Here is a 20,242-nt window from a genome sequence, read left to right on the forward strand (position 1 = left end):
TACATCAAGTTTAACTTTGGACTGACTTATGGCATCTAAATTATTATTTTACTATTTCTAAGCTATTTTTAAAGAAATGATTCCATTCTGCTATAGAAGGCATTCCAGGCCTGCATAAAAAGCCGCTTGTAAACCTCTAAAAATAGGGTTGCAAACTAAGGGACTCAGAGAGACCATAAAGCTTCAAGTCCTAAATCACTGGGCGTCACTTCACCACCAATGCCAAAAGCATGGTTCTGGTTTCAGCCTCTAAAAATAGAGGAGGTGTTTTTTTTTTTTTCTTCTTCAGTCAGTCCTTGGACTTTTCTCTTGTCAGCTAAAAATGTAATTAACATGAGCCTTACCGTCAAAGGAAAATAATGCTGTCTATGCCTATTTAAAGAAAGGAACAATTGACAACTTCCCTGGAGGTCCAGTAGCTGGCTCTATGCTCCTAATGCAGGGGGCCCGGGTTCGATCCCTGGTCTCCCTGGTCGGGCAACTAGATCCCACATGCTGCAACTAAGAGTTTGCATACTGCAACAAAGATCCCATGTGCCGAAATCAAGACCCGGTGCAGCCAAACAAATAAAAATAAATATTAAAAAATAAAGAAAGGAACAATTAAAACCAAGATACCATTCTTTAAGAATGCTGAATGATCCACTGTCAAGCTCTAGGACAATTACTATTACAGACGTTTAAGAATTAGTCACACTAACCATAATCTAATTTAAGGGAGACTGTAACTTGGCTTATACTAGGGACCCTCTAAATAAAATAATGCAAGACAATACTAACACAGCCTTCAGTTAATGTGACATAAAAGTAAACACAAAAGCCACTCTCACAATTCCTTACAGTGTCTCGGTGAGACAGGGAGGAACAGGTGATGCGTCCTCTAGTCCAGCAGAGGGGTGATGAGCACGCAGCACCCACAGGGAGAGGAGGCTGCACGGGGACACAGGGCCCCTGCCACCCCTGCCGCTGGCCCCCCTCCCAGGCCCTGCCTGCATCTAGGGCCCCTCCTATCTTAAAGAGGAATGAACTGCTTCTCAGGGATACCTGTGCTTTCAAAATGCATTTTTATATTCCTGTATTGTTTTCATCCCTGATTAACATAACTGCTAATATGTATGTGGCAAAACACAGTGTGTATAGAGACATACAGATATACAGAGATATATGGTACCATACCCAGCAATACACACAAACACACACATCAATGGTTTGTCTTATATGCATGCCTGCTGCAGGATATTTGCTTGACATTCTATTATTCTCATAAGGCAATAATTTTAGAAGACAGAATATATCTGACCACTCTGAGTTATCCATTTGTATACACATATATTCAGAGGAAGTTACTGTAGTGTCCTAAAAAAGAATAACAATATAATATTTAAAAACCTCACAAGAGATTGCTATGCCCCATCTATCAAAACATGACAATCATCTGATAGACATTTTGAGACAGAGCTTTTACCTAAACTGAATAATATCCCTTAGGATAAAGTTAATATATAAGAAAGTCGCCACTCTCTCAATGCCTCTTTCTAGAGTTTTTCACTAGGTTACTTGCATGACTGTTAATTACTAGGAATCAACAGTCAAAGGCAGTCAGAGAGTCTGAGGAGATCTCAGCTCACACAGAAAACTAGAAAAGGGATGCCCCAAGATGGCCACTGACAACTAAGACACATGTATAACCAGAAACAGAATGTGGACCTCCTGGTAACAAGTGGTGGCAGAAAGACAACCTTGTCCTGTTCTTGTTCATGAGGCCAAATTAAAAACAACAAAGGAAATAAGAACCATAAAGGGAAACCCTACCTTTGATGATAGTAAAACAAATGAACAAACAGACAAAAAAAACTATAAAGTGAAAAGAGAAACTATGAAAAGTGGCCTTAAAAATCAGCCCAGGGTTCTAAGCTAAGAGCAAGCTGGGGCCAAGCAGGCAGGGGGCAGGGTTCTCCTGCACACTGAGGGGTGGGAAACTACTGTCCCCATACCCAGAATGCAGGCTAAGGGGGTGCTCCCTGTGTGGGACCACAGCCAGGCCAGAGACACAAGGCTGGAGGAGGGAGAGAGCTGCCTACTGGCACGGAGGGATGGATGTAGGCAGCACAGCAGCTGTGGTCTTGGTTGGCCAGACAGACGGAAAGGCCAAACCCAGCAACACTCCTCTTAAGAACAGGGCTCCAGGGATTCAACCCTCCCTGGTGGTCCAGCGGTTCAGAATCCCCCTTCTAAGGCAGGGGATGAGGGTTCACTCCCTGGTCCAGGAACGAAGATCCCACATGCCACAGGGCAGCTAAACCCATACACCACAACAGCTGAGGCCAAGCACTGGAATGAAAACATCCTGCATGATGCAACCAAGACCCAACACAGTCAAATAAATGAAGAAATAAAGAAAAGGGCTCCACCGAGGCTCTAAGATGACTCAAGGAGAACACACTGTCAGGCAGAATCCCAATTCCTGACCACCACAGTTCCTGACTGGAGGCCCCCCCAACATCCCCTCTTTCCAATACACACACTTCCTTCCCAAAACAGCTGGTCTAGAAAAAATAGGGGTTCATTAAAAAAATAAGCAAATGTCACAAAGAAATTGACATCAAACTATGCAAGAATACTCTAAGAGAAAAAAGGAAAGTCATTTTTTAAAAAGGCAGAGAAGAAACACAGCAGAAAAAGTTCCAGCATAGAGCAAAGAAAAATTATGGAATTCTTCAAGGAGTTCATGAAATTAAAGCAAGCCACATCTCTGAATTAAAATGAAGGAAAACCTCTGAGAGCTGAAGGTGGGAGCTTGAAAAAGCAAAATATCAGAAAAATAAAACTATTACAAATACAAAGAAAGTTACAGTAAAAGCTACTGAAAAAGTAAAGACTGAACAAACAAAGCTGGAAAATGGTGGACATGCCTAAAAAATTACATAAAAGCTTTTAAATATTTCAGAGAATATATGGCATATATATAAAGTATATACATTACATACATATGCGCGCGCACACACACACACAAATTGCATTCTTAAAGACAAGAACAGAAAATAAAACCAAATAACTCTTCAAAGGTAACTGAAGAAAATGTTTTTGAAATCACGGTAATCTTTAATCTGCACAGCAAAAAATGATATGTCCAACAAAAACTGCTACGAGATAATTAATATCAAGACACACACAGAAAACTGGAAATGCAGACAAAGAGGAATGATAAGCACCTACATTCACGTTTCTAGACACCTCCCAGAAGTCATACAGGTCAACCAGGAGAGCAGGCAAAAGCATCTGTACCACACGACTAACTCAGAGACAGAGGCAACTACAAGATGCAGTTTACATGGAAGTCAGGCAGTAAAGCATGAACACACTCTTGGTTTCCGAGTGTACACGGGACATTTTCCAAGACAGACCATATGTTAGGCCTCAACAGATTTAAAAAGATATGGATTATAAAAAGTATCCTCTGACCACAGCGGGATGAAGTTGGAAATCAATAACAGAAGGAAAACTGAGGAATTCACAAATGTGTGTAAAGTAAACATCACATTTTGAAATAGCCAGTGGGTCAAGGAAGAAACTACAGAGGAAATTAGGAAATACCTAGAAATGAATGAAAACCAAACACAATATACCAAAACAAATGGGACACAGAGAAAGCAAGTCTAACAGGGCAGTTTACAGCAATAAATGCTTATATTTAAAAACAAGAAAGATTTCAAATAACAACCTAACTTTACTATTAGGGAATCAGAAGAAGAGCAATGTAGACCCAAAACTAGCAGAAGGAAGAAAATAAAAAAGATTGGAGCAGAGATAAATCAAACAGGATAGAACGATAACAGAGAAAATTAAAAAAAAAAAAAGTTGGTTCTTTGAAAAGATCAACAAAATGGACAAATCTTTAGCTAGATGAACTAAGAAAAACAGACAACATAAATTACTCAAATCAGAGATGAAAATGGGTACGTTACTACTGATTCTAAAGAAATCAAAAAGATTGTAAGAGTATACTATGAATACCTGTACCCAACAAACTGGCTAGCCTAGATGAAATGGACAAATTCCTAGAAACACAAAACATAGCAAAACTAAATCAGGAAGGAAGAGAAAATGTGAACAGATTTATAATTATAAAGGAATAACTAAAAAAAATCTCATGACAAAGAAAAAATCTGAACTTGATACCTTCACTGGTGAATTTTACCACTATTTAAAGGAAAACTAATATCAATCCTTCTCCAATTTTCCCCAAAAATTTAAGAGGAAGGAACACTACTGACTCACTCTATGAGGCCAGAATTACCCTGACACAAAGTCAGACAAAAGCACTACAAGAAGAGAAAACTATAGACTAATATCCCCCATGAATAATGATGCAAAAATCCTCAGCAAAATACTAGCAAAGTCAATTCAGCAACATGTTAAAAGGATTATATACCATGACAAGTGGGATTTATCCTGAGAATTCAAGGATAGTTCAATATACTAAAATCAATCCATGTAATACATCACATTAACAGAATGAAGGGGAGAAAAAAAACCCCACATTATGTTGAATGGTGAAAGAATGAAAGTTTTCCTCTAAAATCAGAAATAAGACAAAGATGACCACTTTCATCACTTTTATTCAACATGCTATTGGAAGTTTTAGCCTGAGCAAACAGGCAAGTAAAAGAAATAAAAGACATCAACACTGAAAAGTTAGAAGTAAAACTGTCTCTGTTCATGGATATCATCTTATATGTAGAAAACCCTAAAATTTCCACAAAAATACTATCAAAGCCAATAAATGAAGTCAGGAAAGGAGCAGGACACAAAGTCAACACCTGAAAATCAGTTTCATCTCTATATACTAACAAGGAACTATCTGAAAAGGTAATCATGAAAAACAATTCTGTTTTCAATAACATCACAAAGAATAAAATACTTAGTAATTAACTAAGGAGGTGAAGCGCTTCCCTGGTGGCTAAGATGGTAAAAAATCTGTCTCCAGTGTGGGAGACCCAGGTTGAATCCCTGGGTGAGGAAGATTCCCTGGAGAAGGGAATGGCAACCCACTCCAGTATTCTTGCCTAGAGAATTCCATGGATGGAGGAGCCTGGAAGGCTACAGTCCATGGGGTCACAAAGAGTCAGACATGACTGAGCTACTGACACACAACCACACAACAAGGAGATGAAAGACTTATACAAATAAAAACTATAAAACAATGCTCTAAGAAATTAAAACATATATAGAGACATATCCCATATTCATGGGAGTTTATCTTGTTAAAATCTCAATACTATCCAAAGTAATCTACAGATTCAATGCAATTCCTACCAAAATCCTAATGATGTCTTCTGCAAAATTAGAAACACCCATCCTAAAACGCATATCGAATTTCATGGAAACTCAAACAGCCAGAACAATTTTAAAAAAGAAAAACAAAACTTCCTGATGTCAAAACTTACCCCAAAGCCAAAATAATCAAAACAGTGTCATACTATCATACAGACAGACTATACAGGCAAAGGAATACAATGGAGAGCTCAGAAATGAACCCTCACATATGTGATCAAATGATTTTTACATGAGTACCAGGGTGACTCAATGAGTGAAGAATAGTTTTTGACTATGCTAGGAAAACTGGATATCCACATGCAAAAGAATAAAGTTGCTTAGCACCATACACAAAAATTAACTCAAAATGGATTAAAAACCTAAACATAAAATCCAAAACTATGAAGTTCCTAACATAAAACACAGAGAATAAGCTTCAGGACAGTGACTTTGGCAATAAGTGCTTAGGTATGAACCGAAGGTACAGGAAAATGTTAAAATTTAGTGCATCAAAAGACAGTATCACCAAAGTAAACAATGGCAGCCCACAGAATGGGAGAAAACATCATTTGCATATCACATATCTCATAAGGGATTAATATCCAGAATACATAGAGAATGCCTAAAACTCATGATTCAAAAATAGGCAAAGGACATGCATAGACATTTCTCCAAAGAAGACATATATTCAGTATCAACAGTCACTAGGTAAATGCAAGTCAAAAACTACAATGAGATAGCACCTCATACCTGTTAGGATGGCTACTATCAAAATATCAGAACATAGTAACTGTTGGCAAGAAAGTGGAGAAACTGCAATGCTGTACACTGCTGGCGGGAATCTGCAATGATACAGTCCCTGTGGAAAACAGGATGGAAGTACTTCAAAAAAATTAAAACTAGAATTACCATATGATTCAGGAATTCCATTTCTTGTTATATACCAAAAAGACTTGAAAGCAGGATCTCAAAGAAATATGTGTATACCCATGGTCATTATAACCAAAAAGTGGAGGCAACCTAAGCAGCCACTGATGAAGGAATGAATAAACAATATGTGGTACATACATACAATGGACCACTGTGTAGTGTTAAATACAAGGGAATTCTGACATATGATACAACAAAGATAAACCTTGACGACATTACACCAAGCGAAATATGCCAGTCACAAAAAGAGAAACACTGTGTGATTTCACTCATTTGAGATACATAGAACAGTTGAAACCATAAAGACAGAAGTAAAGTGGTGGTTGCCAGGTCTTAGAGCAAGACAAGGTGGGAGAGTGATTATTTAGTGGATACAGAGTTTCAGTTTCACAAGACAGAAAGAACTATGGAGATGGATGGTGTTGAAGGTTTGATGTAAAACATTATGAATGTATTTAATACCACTGAACTGTACATTTAAAAGTTTTTAAAATGGTAAATCTTATGTTGTATGTACTTCAACACTTTTTAAAAAGAGAGAGAAACTTAAGAGATATAATAACAACCAAAAAAATGAGTGATCTATGATTGGATCTTGGTTTAAACAACTATTTGGTGCAAGTGAGAAAATCCGAATACGACTGACTCGGGCATTTGTCCTCCTGGACGACACTGACCATTACGAGGACATCGGGCTGGGGACACAAAATCTGGTATGCTCAAAGAATTTCTCAGGCAGCAAAAATGTTCTAGGCCTTGATATTATCTGGGTTTCAGGAAAATTTGGAATTACATGTCGTAAATACTTTCAGTCTACCAACTGGTATTTTCATTCAAATGGAATTACACACAATCAGAAAGTTACAAACTGCTAATTTGCATTCAGGTATGATGTCCCACTGTGACTCTTCTTAAGTCTTTCTATGTTTGTATCTGTTCATACCCAGTGAGATGAGAGGAGATGGGAAGAAGGCTCCAGGAAAAGACCATGTGCCTAGTTTTTATTCCTCCACAGATTTTCATTACACTATAATGTCTGGGCATACGGTAAACTTGGCTAATTTTAACTAATATGCAAATGCACTCACACTGAATTTTAAGCTTACTGAATGCTGTGAACCTTGATAAAGAAGAAGTTGAGAACCATAAAGAACAAATAAGTTGATCTAAAGCTACAAAATCATGAAGGTCTAAAGGCAAAATATATAACGGTGAAAAAATAAAATTATTGTAAAGTTGTGTAAGTTTTTCAGTAAGGGTGGAAAAAGTCGTTATAATTTGTTATTTACATATACTAAGCAAAATATAATTGCATTAGAATGTATATTCATGAAATTAGTTGATACAATGACTTACATAGTGATTTTCCTGGGTACAATTTTGCCTGGGGGTAACCAGGGATCATTTTTTCATCTCTGGCTCGAAGATTTTCAAGTTCATGTTTGATAATGAATTGACGTTCTGCCATGCTGAGGAAATCATCATTATCATCTAAAACAAAACAAAAATTCATAGTTATTTTCTCAATATTAGCCAATAAAATCTAAAATATTCAAATAACCTGGGATTATGAAATAATGGTATAGACAATAAACAGTTGCCATAAAGAGTAACCCAAATAATAAAAAGTAAATAGAAAAGGATATTTTATAAGAATATTCTGTGATGCCTTCACATAATATAGTTCTTCAATCATTACGCTAATGATTATATTATATGGTTCAAACAACCAAATGGTAGACACTTGCTTGCCCTCATTTAACTGAAATGAACAGAAAGTAATATATTCTTTAATTTTAACAGTATTTTTAATTAGGAATGGATCTGAAGTTTGCCTACATGGCAAATTCTCTTCCAAACTCTCAAGCCCAGGCCAATTTCCTTGTGGAATCCACATCCCTCACATAAATGAAGGAGAAGAAAGTCTGATAAGGAAATAGTGTCATTTTTTGACAGGTGAATCCCCTCAAATGTGGTGAATTTCACCTCAATTGTTTATTTACTAATATATAAAAATCCAGAATGACTGAGTCTGAAGAAATCCAATCGTATCTTCTAACTTTGAAAGGCCTTGGAAGGGACCAGCTAGTTTGGTTCTGAAAGCAACCTCCTACTCTGCTATCACAGCCATCCTGGATTTCGCAGTTCTTTCCAGAAATCACTCTCTTCTGAAACCCCCTTTGAGGCCAGAACAGAAGCAGGATAGGGGATTACAGGATATGAAATACTACTGTGCTTCTTACTTATATCAATCTAATGAACATCACCATTCTAAGACCTAAAATTATATAGATAAGTGACATATGTCATCTTAGTTTATGTTCATCTATTCCAGAGGTTGGATGGCAACCCACTCCAGTGTTCTTGCCTGGAGAACCCCAGAGACGATGGAGCCTGGTAGCCGGACACGACTGAAGCAACTTAGCAGCATTCCAGAGGCTACAAAGTAAATCTGCAACCCCAAGTCTGATCTTACCTGGTTTGATAAATAAAATTTTGTTAGTACATAGCCTCATTCATTCGCTTCTCATGGCTGCAGGCTGCTTTTGCTTGACAATCGTTGTGCTGAATAAGAATAACTATGACAGATCATAGTGTCTACACAGCCTAAATATTTACTATCAGACTCTTTACTGAAAAACTTTGCTGACCCCTCATCTGCTCATCAAAGACTTCCTTTTGATAAATTGATTCTGACAGAAACAATCTTGGAACTTACCATCAAAATCTTTGAAGTTGTGTCGGGTTCCATACGTAAAGGCTCTCATGGTGTTATCATTGCACTCTTTTACCAATCCCACTGCTTCTGCCCCCAGCAACAATCGAATCTTGGAGGCACCGACAAGATACAAGTTCTGATTTTCCAGTGTTTCTTTCTCATATTTATTTAACAATGGTCTAAACAACAGCTGAGCACCTTTGGAAACAAAAGATGAGCACAATCTTGGAAAGTGATAAACATAAAAGTTTCAAATATTCTGTTTCTAGTTTGGCAGAAGGCAAATAAATTATTTTAACAATTTAAATCCATCTCCCAAATAAATAATAAATAAAAGTAAGTTGGGGAAGGCAGTTCTTTATAGCTTTTTGAAATAAGTGCCAAAACTGGAAAATGTAATAAGTGGCTTGTCAGTTACTCAAATTAGAAGTAGCTATTAGACAAGAATCAAATATTTGTTAGCTCTAAATATAAAACTGCACTAAGTAAAAATATGAAGCAAAAGGATATAGTATAATATAAAAAATACAAAAATTTAAGAAAATTAATTTGAAATAAAATATCCCAATAAAAATGCAACAAATGTAACACAATTATATAAGACTACAACAGACTGTGTGACTGTTAAATACTGAATAATAAACAGTGAAATAACTTTTCAATGATTTTTCCCATAAATATTAATACATTCGATTAGGTTTAAAGATAAGTAGATATTGTTATTTGATACTGTATATTTAATTATTTCACTTCAAAGATTGTAGAAAAAGAAATTTTTCCTAATTTATATCTACATCAGGCTTTTTAAGGTGCATTTATATCTTTACTATTTATCCTCTATAAAGTGTTGACAGGAGTTATAAAAATACCAATCAGATGGAACAGGATAATGAGCAGAATTTATATTTTACTTATCCAGGGGGTTAATAAGGTTAACTTGCCATGGCATTATTATTTACGTACTTTACAACAGAGGTGTTAAGGGGTTTAATTAAAAAATAAATAAAAGATATGTTCAATTTAAAGAAAACACAAATGGCTCTTAAATAGAAAATCCTTAATGTCATCCATATTAAGATAAATGCAAAACACCACCAACATGTTTTCACTTCTCACACTACAAAAATCAAGTTAGATTGAAAAAATAGATGGTGGGGGTGTTAGCCACGAAAGTGCACCACTCTACCCAGATCTCCCCTCCAAAGGATTTGCTGTGAGAAGCAGAGCTGACAGCCGTCTGCTTGTCCCCCTTTGGCTGCAGCACCCCAACACCTAGGCCATGGGCTGAACCCTAGGGGACAGTGGAATGAAGCCACTGTGCAATGCTGAGCCTGGCTAACATGTTCTCAAAACCATGCTGTAGTCTGAGGCTTTTCCTATGCAATTCTCTTTCCTTCTCTCTCTCCTTTCACAAGCTTCGGACACGCACCAAAGTCAGAAGGCTATCAGTGTCTAAGCCTGCTCCTTCCTACTTTATCTTTCTATAGATGATCCCCTCTACAAACCTCCTGTGCATTAAATCCCACTTGGCATCTCTTGTGTGGAAGACCCAAATGACACAGCATGTAGGGAAGGTACTCTCAGACATGGCTAGGGGAACAGAAACTGCTGCAACCTTCATGGAGAACCATTAGTGAGAATCTTGTTCTGAAAAAAAGCACTCTCTCATCGCAAGCCCCCACCCCTGAAGCAATGACTTTCAACTTGTTCATGTGATTCCTTTAGGATTTGTTTTCACGTCACCAGACAACATTCTTTTAGAGCTATTTTTTTTTTAACTTTGGCAAATGAGGATTAAACTTTCCAACCCCCCTCCCTCATTTCCACCCACCATTTCCAAAACACCATTCTCACAATATCATTTATATCATCCTTTTCACTCCATCAACAGTACTTTTATTATTATGGCTACGTACATTATAGTTGAGCCTTACAATATGCTATGATTTTCCTTTCCTACAACTTATCATTTCCCAAAAGTTGGTATCTATCTTGTTTCATAATGTGCTTAGCTTATTATATACTTATAGATAATTCAATCCCCCAAGCTAACTGTTTAAGTCTTCCCTCAGTAGAGGGAAGAGAAAGAGTCTGACAACACCATCTTTTTAGAGATCTTATCTTTCTTTATTCTACCCTCACACCTTGTTGGGAGAAGGCAAGGGCACCCCACTCCAGTACTCTTGCCTGGAAAATCCCATGGATGGAGGAGCCTGGTAGGCTGCAGTCCATGGGGTCGCTAAGAGTCAGACACGACTGAGAGACTTCACTTTCACTTTTCACTTTCATGCATTGGAGAAGGAAATGGCAACCCACTCCAGTGTTCTTGCCTGGAGAATCCCAGGGACGGGGGAGTCTGGTGGGCTGCCGTCTACGGGGTCACACAGAGTCGGACACGACTGAAGTGACTTAGCAGCAGCAGCAGAACACCTTGCTGGCAGCTAGGTGAGTTCAGAATACTAGACCAAAACCATTTTCCATCAGAAATGAAGATATTACTTCACTGCCTTCTAGCTTCCAGTGTTTCTGACCTATTTTCTTTTTTGGAACTTTGTAGTTCCAGAATCCCTAGGATTCTGAAACATTCCAATCATATATGCCAGTTTCAGCCAGTCTGGGCATTGCACGGGCCCATTCAATCTGAAAAAGCATACACCAGTCTTGAGTTTTTCTTTGATGATTTCTTCCTCTCCTTTTTCTCCGCTTTCTTTCTGTAACTCCTTTTATTCAGAGGTATATACCTCCTAGACATTTTTAGGGGGCGTTTTGTGTAGTTTTATGAACCATCTGATGAAGGACTGATGCTAAGGCTGAAGCTCCAAAACTTTGGCCACCTGATGTGAAGAGGCGATTCACTGGAAAAGACCTTGATGCTAGGAAAGATTGAGGGCAAGAAGAGAAGGGGACGACAGAGGATGAGATGATTGGATGGCATTACTGACTTGATGGGCACGAGTTTGAGCAGACTCAGGGAGATAGTGAAGGACAGGGAAGCCTGGCATGCTGCAGTTCATGGGGTCGCCGAGAGTCGGACACAACTTGGCGACTGAACAACAAAGTGTCTGCTTATGTAAAATCCCCTCCATCTCTCACCCAGGTCCAGCTCCCTTTTTGCCAGAGAGCAGAGAGTTAAACTTTGGCTTCTTCCATGAAGTCATCCCTTACCACCCTGAAAAGCATCACCAAGCGTCACTTCTTCCTTCCCTTTACTTTCATAGCAAGTACACATACGAGACTCATTTTTAAGTATCATGTGCTGTTTTCTAACAGCTTTTTCACTAGCTTTTTCCCTATTTCTTTGACTTTCTGGATCTAGCATTCAGTCTCCTTACCCTGACAGTAACATCTTTGCTGGCAGAGACATGTTTCTGTCCCTCTTAGCACCACAACCAACACACAAAGAATCCTCAAAGATATTCATACATTTGACAAGTATTTATTAAGTAACTACTATGCACCAGGTACTGTACACAGGTGCAGAGTTTACACCTGTGAACAAAATCACTCAGGTCGTTTACGATCTAAGAGAGACTTACAATCTAACGTTGATTTAAGATCTCCTTTCAAGTCCTAGGTAGAGAACAAAGAGCAAAGAACTGAACTTGAATTTTAAAAACAGATCAACCAGAAAACTGTGAAACACATTTGTCAATACAGTTTTATTCAAGTAGGCACGACTAAATTGGAGTAATATTTATTTTACTCACCTCCATCTTTCTTTTTAGTGATGATTCTGTTTTTCAGCCATTCTTTGGTTTCTTCCTTGACATCCTGAGCAAGTTCTATGATGACCAAAGGCGTGAAAGAACTCTCATGAATATCCAGAGCTGATAAGGTCACTTTCATCTTTGACAAACTTGCTGAAAATAAGAAGTAAACATAGGTTCTCATGGAAAAAAACAAATATAGACTATATCTGTATTTTCTCTTAGTGAAAATTAACCACAATTCACCACAAGTCTGGCTTCTTAGACAAAAGAAATTTTCTCATGATCTAGATGGGTTACATGTCAGGCTCACCCAATGGTTCACAGCACATGTGGGGGCCAGGCCCTGTACAAAAACAAGGGAACACCACCCTTGTCTGTAGGCAGATCAGAATATGGTGGACGGGACATTCAGGTAAGTGATGGGATAACAGTGTAAAAGGTACTCTCACAAAAGGACTGAGAAAGTATTCACAGAGGGTGTGACTGACCTGAACAAGACTTAGAAAGATGAACGAGAGTTTGCCAGATGGACAATGGATGGCATTCCAGGTAGACGAAATAGAGTGCCCCCTACAAAATAATGATGAAAAACAGCCAAGAGACTCAGAGAAATAGAAGTGATTAGTTATGGCTGGAGCATGAACTGTTTTAGGGGAGGGAGGATGGGAATGGACTGGTATCTGATGAGGGCTCCTGACTATTACAAAGCAACTGCACCTTGTCAACATACAACAGAAGTCAGCAGTCCATCCTGAGCAGAGAACTGATGAGTCCAGTTTCATGCTGTGGTATGCAGTCTACGTCCCCAGCATCAGCTGCCCCTCCCAGTGTCCCTATCTTTCCCAGAGGTGTCATCTTTATCTGTCACCAAGCCTGAAAACTGTCACAGTCAATCTGGAGACCCACTGATGGCAGCAGTCACTAAGGCCTAATGACCTCCCTCTAAAGTGTTTCTCATGTCAACCTCTCTAACTCAGTGACTCTCATTGGGGCAATTTTCAGGCTTTAGACTCCTTTATTCTAACTTTGTACTTAATGGAAATTTTAATGACTCCAAAGCACAAGTGCAAATCGATTATTGGGTACAATCATAGAAGGGGTGACCAACAACCCAGGGCATCTTTCCTTTCTTTGGGGGAACTCACAGTCTTGCAGCAAGCTGATCAAACAGACCGAGACTGGCCTGGACTCATAAGCTTTTGTTTTTCACTAACAGAGCATAACTTCTGTTTGGGGCAACACAGGTATTATAAATTAATGCTGGATGCAAATTATACTACAAATACACAAGGAATGCTATTTCCAGGTATCAGCCAAATAAGAGTCAGCATGCTAGGCTGCCAGGTCAAAATAGGAATGAGTTCTCACCTTCAACAAATAGCTAATAATGTGGTCAGGAATTATATAGAATGACAAGAGTTAGCAATTAGAGCTATGGGAACTCAGAATACCTCATACACAAAAGTTAATGGTCCAGCAAAAAGGGAAGCATGTTCTATGCAGGGAACAACATGCGTAAAGTCAATGAAGCGAGGGTAAAGTCCTGACCAGAGCAGGGTGATAACATGTTTGTAAGCTGCAACCACATGAGAAAGTCTGCTGCCTTTTACATCTGACTCGACAGTCAGTAAGAAGTCACTGGAGGTTTCTGAGCAGAGGACTAACTATGTGCCAGAGTGATATAAATCCCAACAGGTACATTTAGGGGGCTTTTCTCCTGGTATTCCTTCAATTCCTTTGAACCTCTGACATTTCTTGTAACAAAAAAGTTTAATCTACCAATGTAGATTAATAAAAAAGGTTAATCTACCAATAGACTGTAGAGGCTTACCATCATCATGTTTTACAAGGAAATATCAAATACAACAAACATGAATCATGGGGTTACTATGGGCCAGGTCTGAAGATACAAAAGTAAATAAGGTCAACATCTTACTTTTGAGAAGTGAGGATACATCAAATCATTCTAACACACAGGCTCAGTGTTGGGTTGACCAAAAAGTTCATCCAGGTTTTTCTGTTGCAGCTTATGGAAAACGTGAAAGAACTTACTGGCCAACCCAATATAATAGCAATAACCAGAGGGGTAGAGGCAGACTGAGGAGGGAAAATGACTTTATGGGAAGGAAGCCTGAGAACTAGAAAGCCTTCAACTTGGAAAAGATACACAGATGGCTCCAAGGTTGCTAACCAGGGACATGAGAAGAATGGCTGTGTGTGAGCAAACAGCAAAGGAAGGAAGGAGTGGTGAGGTTAAGGTGACAATAAAGGGTTCAACAGGGCATATATACACAGGAATCAAAGGTCAAAGCTTTTTAGCCTTTATGCACTGCCTAATGTAAGTGAAAGAAATGGCAACCCACTCTAGTACTCTCGCCTGGAGAATCCCATGGACAGAGGGGCCTGGTGGGCTACAGCCCATGGGGTCGCAAGAGTTAGACACAGTGACTAAACTACCACCAAAGTGAGTGAGAATTATTCACAATCAACAGGTCATAAGACAATCCTTCTGAGAAACTAAAGGCAGGTTTCAGTTTTCAACTTGAATATGAGCTTTATCTAGAAATTCACAGTAAATACTTGCTCCTTTCAGACTCGAAGCATGACCTTAACCTTAAAAAGATGTCCCATACATTCCAGACAAAATGTCACAATCTCTGATATACAAAGCATTCTTACAAATCAACAACAGAAAAAAAAAAAATGACAAGTCACAAAGAAGAAATAAAGTGGACAACACACTTGAAAAGATGTTCAAAGTTACTAAGAGAAGAATGCAAAATAGCAATGAGATGTTTTCCCTTTTCAAATTTGTTGAAAGGTGGACAGAACCCAGGTCTGGCACAAGAGCAGAAAACTTGGCATTTTCACATATTGCTGTCAGATGTTGTAACTTGATGCCACCTTCCTATAAAGAACAGTAGCAATCTGGAAGATGGTATTAAATACACCATTTGAGAGAACATTGCCAGTTCTAGGAATTTATGTTGTTGTTCAGTTGTTCAGTCATGTCCAACTCACATCCCACTGACTGCAGCACTCCAGGCTTCCCTGTCTTTCACTATCTCCAGGAGTTTGCTCAGTTTCATGCCCACTGAGTCAATGATGCCATCCAACCATCTCTTCCCCTGTGGCCCCCTTCTCCTCTTGCCTTCAATCTTTCCCAACATCAGGGTCTTTTCCAAAGAGTTGGCTCCTTCACATCAGGTGGCCAAAGTATTGGTGCTTCAGTATCAGTCCTTCTAATGAATATTCAGGAATTTATACCAAAAATATAATAAAATAAAAAATGTACACAGAAGTTCATTACAACTCTCCTTTTTTCTATCTTTCCTATAGTGTCAAACAGGAAAGCGGCTAAATAAAGTCTAACTACACAACAGAATCATTAATAACATGCGGAGAAGGCAATGGCACCCCACTCCAGTACTCTTGCCTGGAAAATCCCATGGATGGAGGAGCCTGGTGGGCTGCAGTCCATGGGGTTGCTAAGAGTTTGGCAGGACTGAGCGACTTCACTTTCACTTTTCACTTTCATGCACTGGAGAAGGAAATGGCAACCCACTCCAGTGTTCTTGCCTGGAGAATCCCAGGGACAGAGGAGCCTGGTGGGCTGCTGTCTATGGGGTCGCACAGAGTCGGACACGACTGAAGCGGCAGCAGCAGCAGCAGCATTAATACCAGGATACAGATCAAACTCCATTAACATAAGAATGTTTCCTAACACACTATAAGGTAAAAATGCAAAGTGTGACCCCACTTATGAATTTATATAATCCATAATAATTGTAAAATGATAACACTAGCTACTGCATTCAAAGCCTTGGGCTACGTTACTCTTTTTAATTTTCTTTTTTGGCTGTGCTGCTCTGCGTGCAGGAACCTAAACTTCCTGACAAGGGATGAACCCATGGCCCCAACAGTAGAAGTTCAAAGTCCTAAACACTGGATCACCAGGGATTTACCCAGGGCTACTCATTTTTTGGCTCAGTCAGTAAAGAATCTGCCTGCAATGCAGGAGACCTGGGTTCGATCTGTGGGTTGGGAAGATCCCCTGGAGAAGGGCATGGCAACCCACTCTGGTATTCTTGCCTGAAAAATTCCCATGGACAGAGGAGCCTGGTGAGCTACAGTCCATGGGGTCACAAAGAGTCAGACATGACAGAGCGACTAAGCACACGAGAGTCTCACACCAACCTCGTGAAGAACGAGCTTTAATGTTTTCACTTTACAGATGAGAAAACTGAGGTGAAAGAAGTAAACAGTCCACATCACAGTTGCAAAGAGGGGAACTGGGCTTCAAAACCAGACAGCCAGATGCCAGAGCTCACAACCTTAACCACAAGTATGTATATATATCTACTCATCACATGACTTGTGTATTATACACACTTGTGTTAGTCACATGTGGGTATCTGCATTTAATGAAAATTCCATCAATGATTAGGCAGATATATTTTTCCTTGGCCATGTCCAGGTAGTAGGATTCATGATGATTTTTATTTTCTTTACATTTTTCTAATTTGAATTTTAGTGAGCAGGTATTTATGATTAGAAACAAGTATCTTCTATGTTTATAAAATAGAATACTCAACTTTTCAATAATAGGTGTAAAATATACACTGTAGTAAAGACCAAAAGATACTTCAAAAATGACATAATATTTTGCTTTACTCCTAAGATTAAAAACATATTAACTTTGAACACAAGAAATTGCCTAGCTTCAAAAGATTCTTTTGTTTAGTTTTGGGTAAAAGCATATAAACTGAAAGAACTTGTTACTTATTCAAGAGACTGGCAAAACCACTGCAGAAGCTGGACTAGGACAGAATTTTTACAGCAAAAGGAGCCTTAGGGATCAATTAGTCCCAAGACCACACACTGTTTCACATTAATAAACCCTGAAGTTACACAACCACTGTGGCAGAAAGAGGACTGAAATCCAGCACTCTTTCAATGACACCATGCCGTATGCAAAGAACCTTGTATCCCCCTTTTTATGGACTTAGACAGTAATGTTGGTTTATAGTCTCACCACAGCAGTGGCCTTACCACAGCTGTGGAGCCAGCCACGGGCTTTCGATCATTGAGAGACTCACAGACTAACAGAAGTGCCAGTGTTGCTTAGGTTCTGCTCTGAGCAGTTCAGTGGAGCTTGGTAAGCTTTGACCCCCTTCAAGGCTCCGGATGCTCTCGGAGGTTTCAACACCGCTTGTTTTCAGACGCTTCACACATGTGCCATCCACTGGGCCACAGCATACTTACAGGCTGGGTGACCTAAGAGACAGGAACCTCTCTTAAATGACCATAGTCCTGTCCCTGAAGCCCTGTGCCCTCCTTTCCAGGCCCTCTGCTCAGGGAATTTCCATCACTGCACAGTATCACGCCTGGGGATGCTCTCTGCTCCGGCAGTCCTGCCCCTCTCTGGGCTCTGCATGCAACATCACTCTTGTGGTTCGCTGGCCAGTACAATCCAGGCCTGCTCCAAACCACAGGGGTGGGCCCAACAGAGTAGATACCAAATGTAAGGTGGTAAAAATAAGAAACCTCACGGCGGCCAGGGCTAAGCTGAGTTCTGCAATTCAGTTTCACCAGAGGGTCTTAATAGAAGCTGGCTTCACTGTTACCATGAACACTGGGGCGGGGGCGGGTGTGGGTGTTGTTAGTCACTCAGTCGTGTCCAACTCTTTGCAACCCCACAAACTGTAACCTGCCAGGCTTCAGAATTCCATGGAATTCTTGAGCCAAGAATACTGGAGCAGATTGCCATCCCCTTTCCCAGAGGATCTTCCCAACCCAGGGACTGAACCCTGGTCTCCTGCATCGCAGGCAGATTCTTTACCACTTAAGTAGTACGTGGAACCAAAAAAACCAGGTGGGGGGACATGGTAGGTTAAGTGTGGGCATGGCAGAGGGCCTCACAATTCTTGTTGAGGCCAATCTGAAAACAGGCAATGATTCAACACATAGATTTCCTGGCCACAAGAGAGTAGAATGATTTCTGCTACCATAGCCAGTGCCCCCCTTATATCCAGAAAGTTGGCCAGGCCAGCACCCAGGAATAACTACAAGACACAGAGCAGCTAGGTTCCATATACCCTCAGCACAGGATCCCAAACCCTTTCTCCTTTATCATGTATTGAATTGCACACAGGGCTAAAGGAGACCTACAAAGGAACTGGCTCCTGGTTGCTTTTACATTAGATATTGGAATCACCTGCCTTTAATAAGAGCAAAATCCTGACCACATGGTGGCCGAAATGCACATGTGCAAAGAAACTCACTGTGAGTTCAACCAGGAGGGTGGGGGGTGTTCACATATTTTATCAAGGATTGAAAAAAAAGAATAACCACCCCTTACTTCTCTTCTTGAGTTTGAGCAAAGAAGAAAAGTCAATGGAATTATAAATTCAAAGACTAATAATAAGTAAATGGACAAGGCTGTCTTTAGGAATCACCGTATATCAGACTCAAGGAGAAGCTCTCATCAAATTGACAAAATTACTTTCAGCCATAAAGTAGAGCAGGACACGTCAGTGAGAGAAAACTGAAGGGCTACGCTGACCAAGCTGGAAGACAAGAGAGAGTTCCTAGGAGAAAAGTTGCAATGTTAATGGCCGGTGCTTGAAGGATAAAGGACAGGACCCCTCCTAGAGACAGCCTCTAGAACCTCGGCAGGTAGTTAATTATGAGAGCGATTGTGAGACAGTCCCCCTTGAGACCTAGGGCAGCTGCCCCTCAGGAGTCACCTAAGATGTGGGCAGATCTGAGAATGGAACTGGAGCACCGCAAACCCCCACCCCTCACTAGAGTTCCACAGGGACACCCCCAACACAGGGAAGACAGTGAGGCCCATTCCGTGAGGCACACATCTAGGACCGTCCCGGCCTCAGGACTCCACAGAAAGGTGTGGGAGAGTTGAGACATGATGCCATAAAGACGACCTGGTCACAGCAGCCCAGACCTGATTACATGCTGCACTCAACAGTCTGTCTACATTTAGCACCCCACACACTGTCAACATTTCCGCTTCTTCAGGCTGGAATAATGTCTGAGAATCTAGAGCAACACTGAATCCCCTAAGCACAAGACCTGGCACACAGCTGAACCGCTCATAAGCGATAAAAGAATGAATTCACCTGATGAAGCACACTACCATTTACGAAGATGTTTAGGGAGAATTTTTAATGATCCAGGAAAATGCTAAAAATACAAAAGGAAAAAAGCAAAACACAAATACAACAATGACCCCAATTATGTAATACGTACATTTAGTTATTTAGAATTCCCTGGTAGCTCAGTCAGTAAAGAATCTGCCTGCAGTGCAGGAGACCCGGGTTCTGTTCCTGGGTTGGGAAGATCACCTGGAGAAGGAAATGGCAACCCACTCCAGTATTCTTGCCTGGAAAATCCCAAGGACAGAGGAGCCTGGCGGGCTACAGTCCATGGGGTCACAAAAGTCGGACATGACTTAGTGACGAAACCACCACAACATTTAGTTATGCAAAAAAACAAAAAGAATTGCACCAAAATGTCAGGGTTGGTGAAATAACATGGAGTTTTAATA

General features: G+C 40.0%; 1 protein-coding gene across 10 annotated transcripts in view; it reads right to left on the reverse strand.

The window, feature by feature from the left end:
• ANO10 (anoctamin 10) overlaps positions 1–20,242 on the reverse strand; it is a 245,179-nt gene that overhangs the window by 182,914 nt on the left and 42,023 nt on the right. For 6 of the 10 annotated variants that reach the window (XM_070455527.1, XM_070455525.1, XM_070455533.1 and 3 more), the window contains 3 exons: positions 12,673–12,825; positions 8,966–9,163; positions 7,603–7,737 (listed from right to left, as the gene is read on the reverse strand). In XM_070455527.1, the coding sequence (XP_070311628.1) occupies positions 7,603–7,737; positions 8,966–9,163; positions 12,673–12,825 (486 nt within the window). Of the gene's footprint in view, positions 1–7,602; positions 7,738–8,965; positions 9,164–12,672; positions 12,826–13,163; positions 13,246–17,774; positions 17,953–20,242 lie in introns of all 10 variants that reach the window. The other 4 variants (XM_070455531.1, XM_070455530.1, XM_070455535.1 and 1 more) reach the window with 3 other exon arrangements.

This window comes from Odocoileus virginianus, chromosome 26 (assembly GCF_023699985.2).
Source record: "Odocoileus virginianus isolate 20LAN1187 ecotype Illinois chromosome 26, Ovbor_1.2, whole genome shotgun sequence".
NCBI classification, from domain to species: domain Eukaryota; kingdom Metazoa; phylum Chordata; class Mammalia; order Artiodactyla; family Cervidae; genus Odocoileus; species Odocoileus virginianus.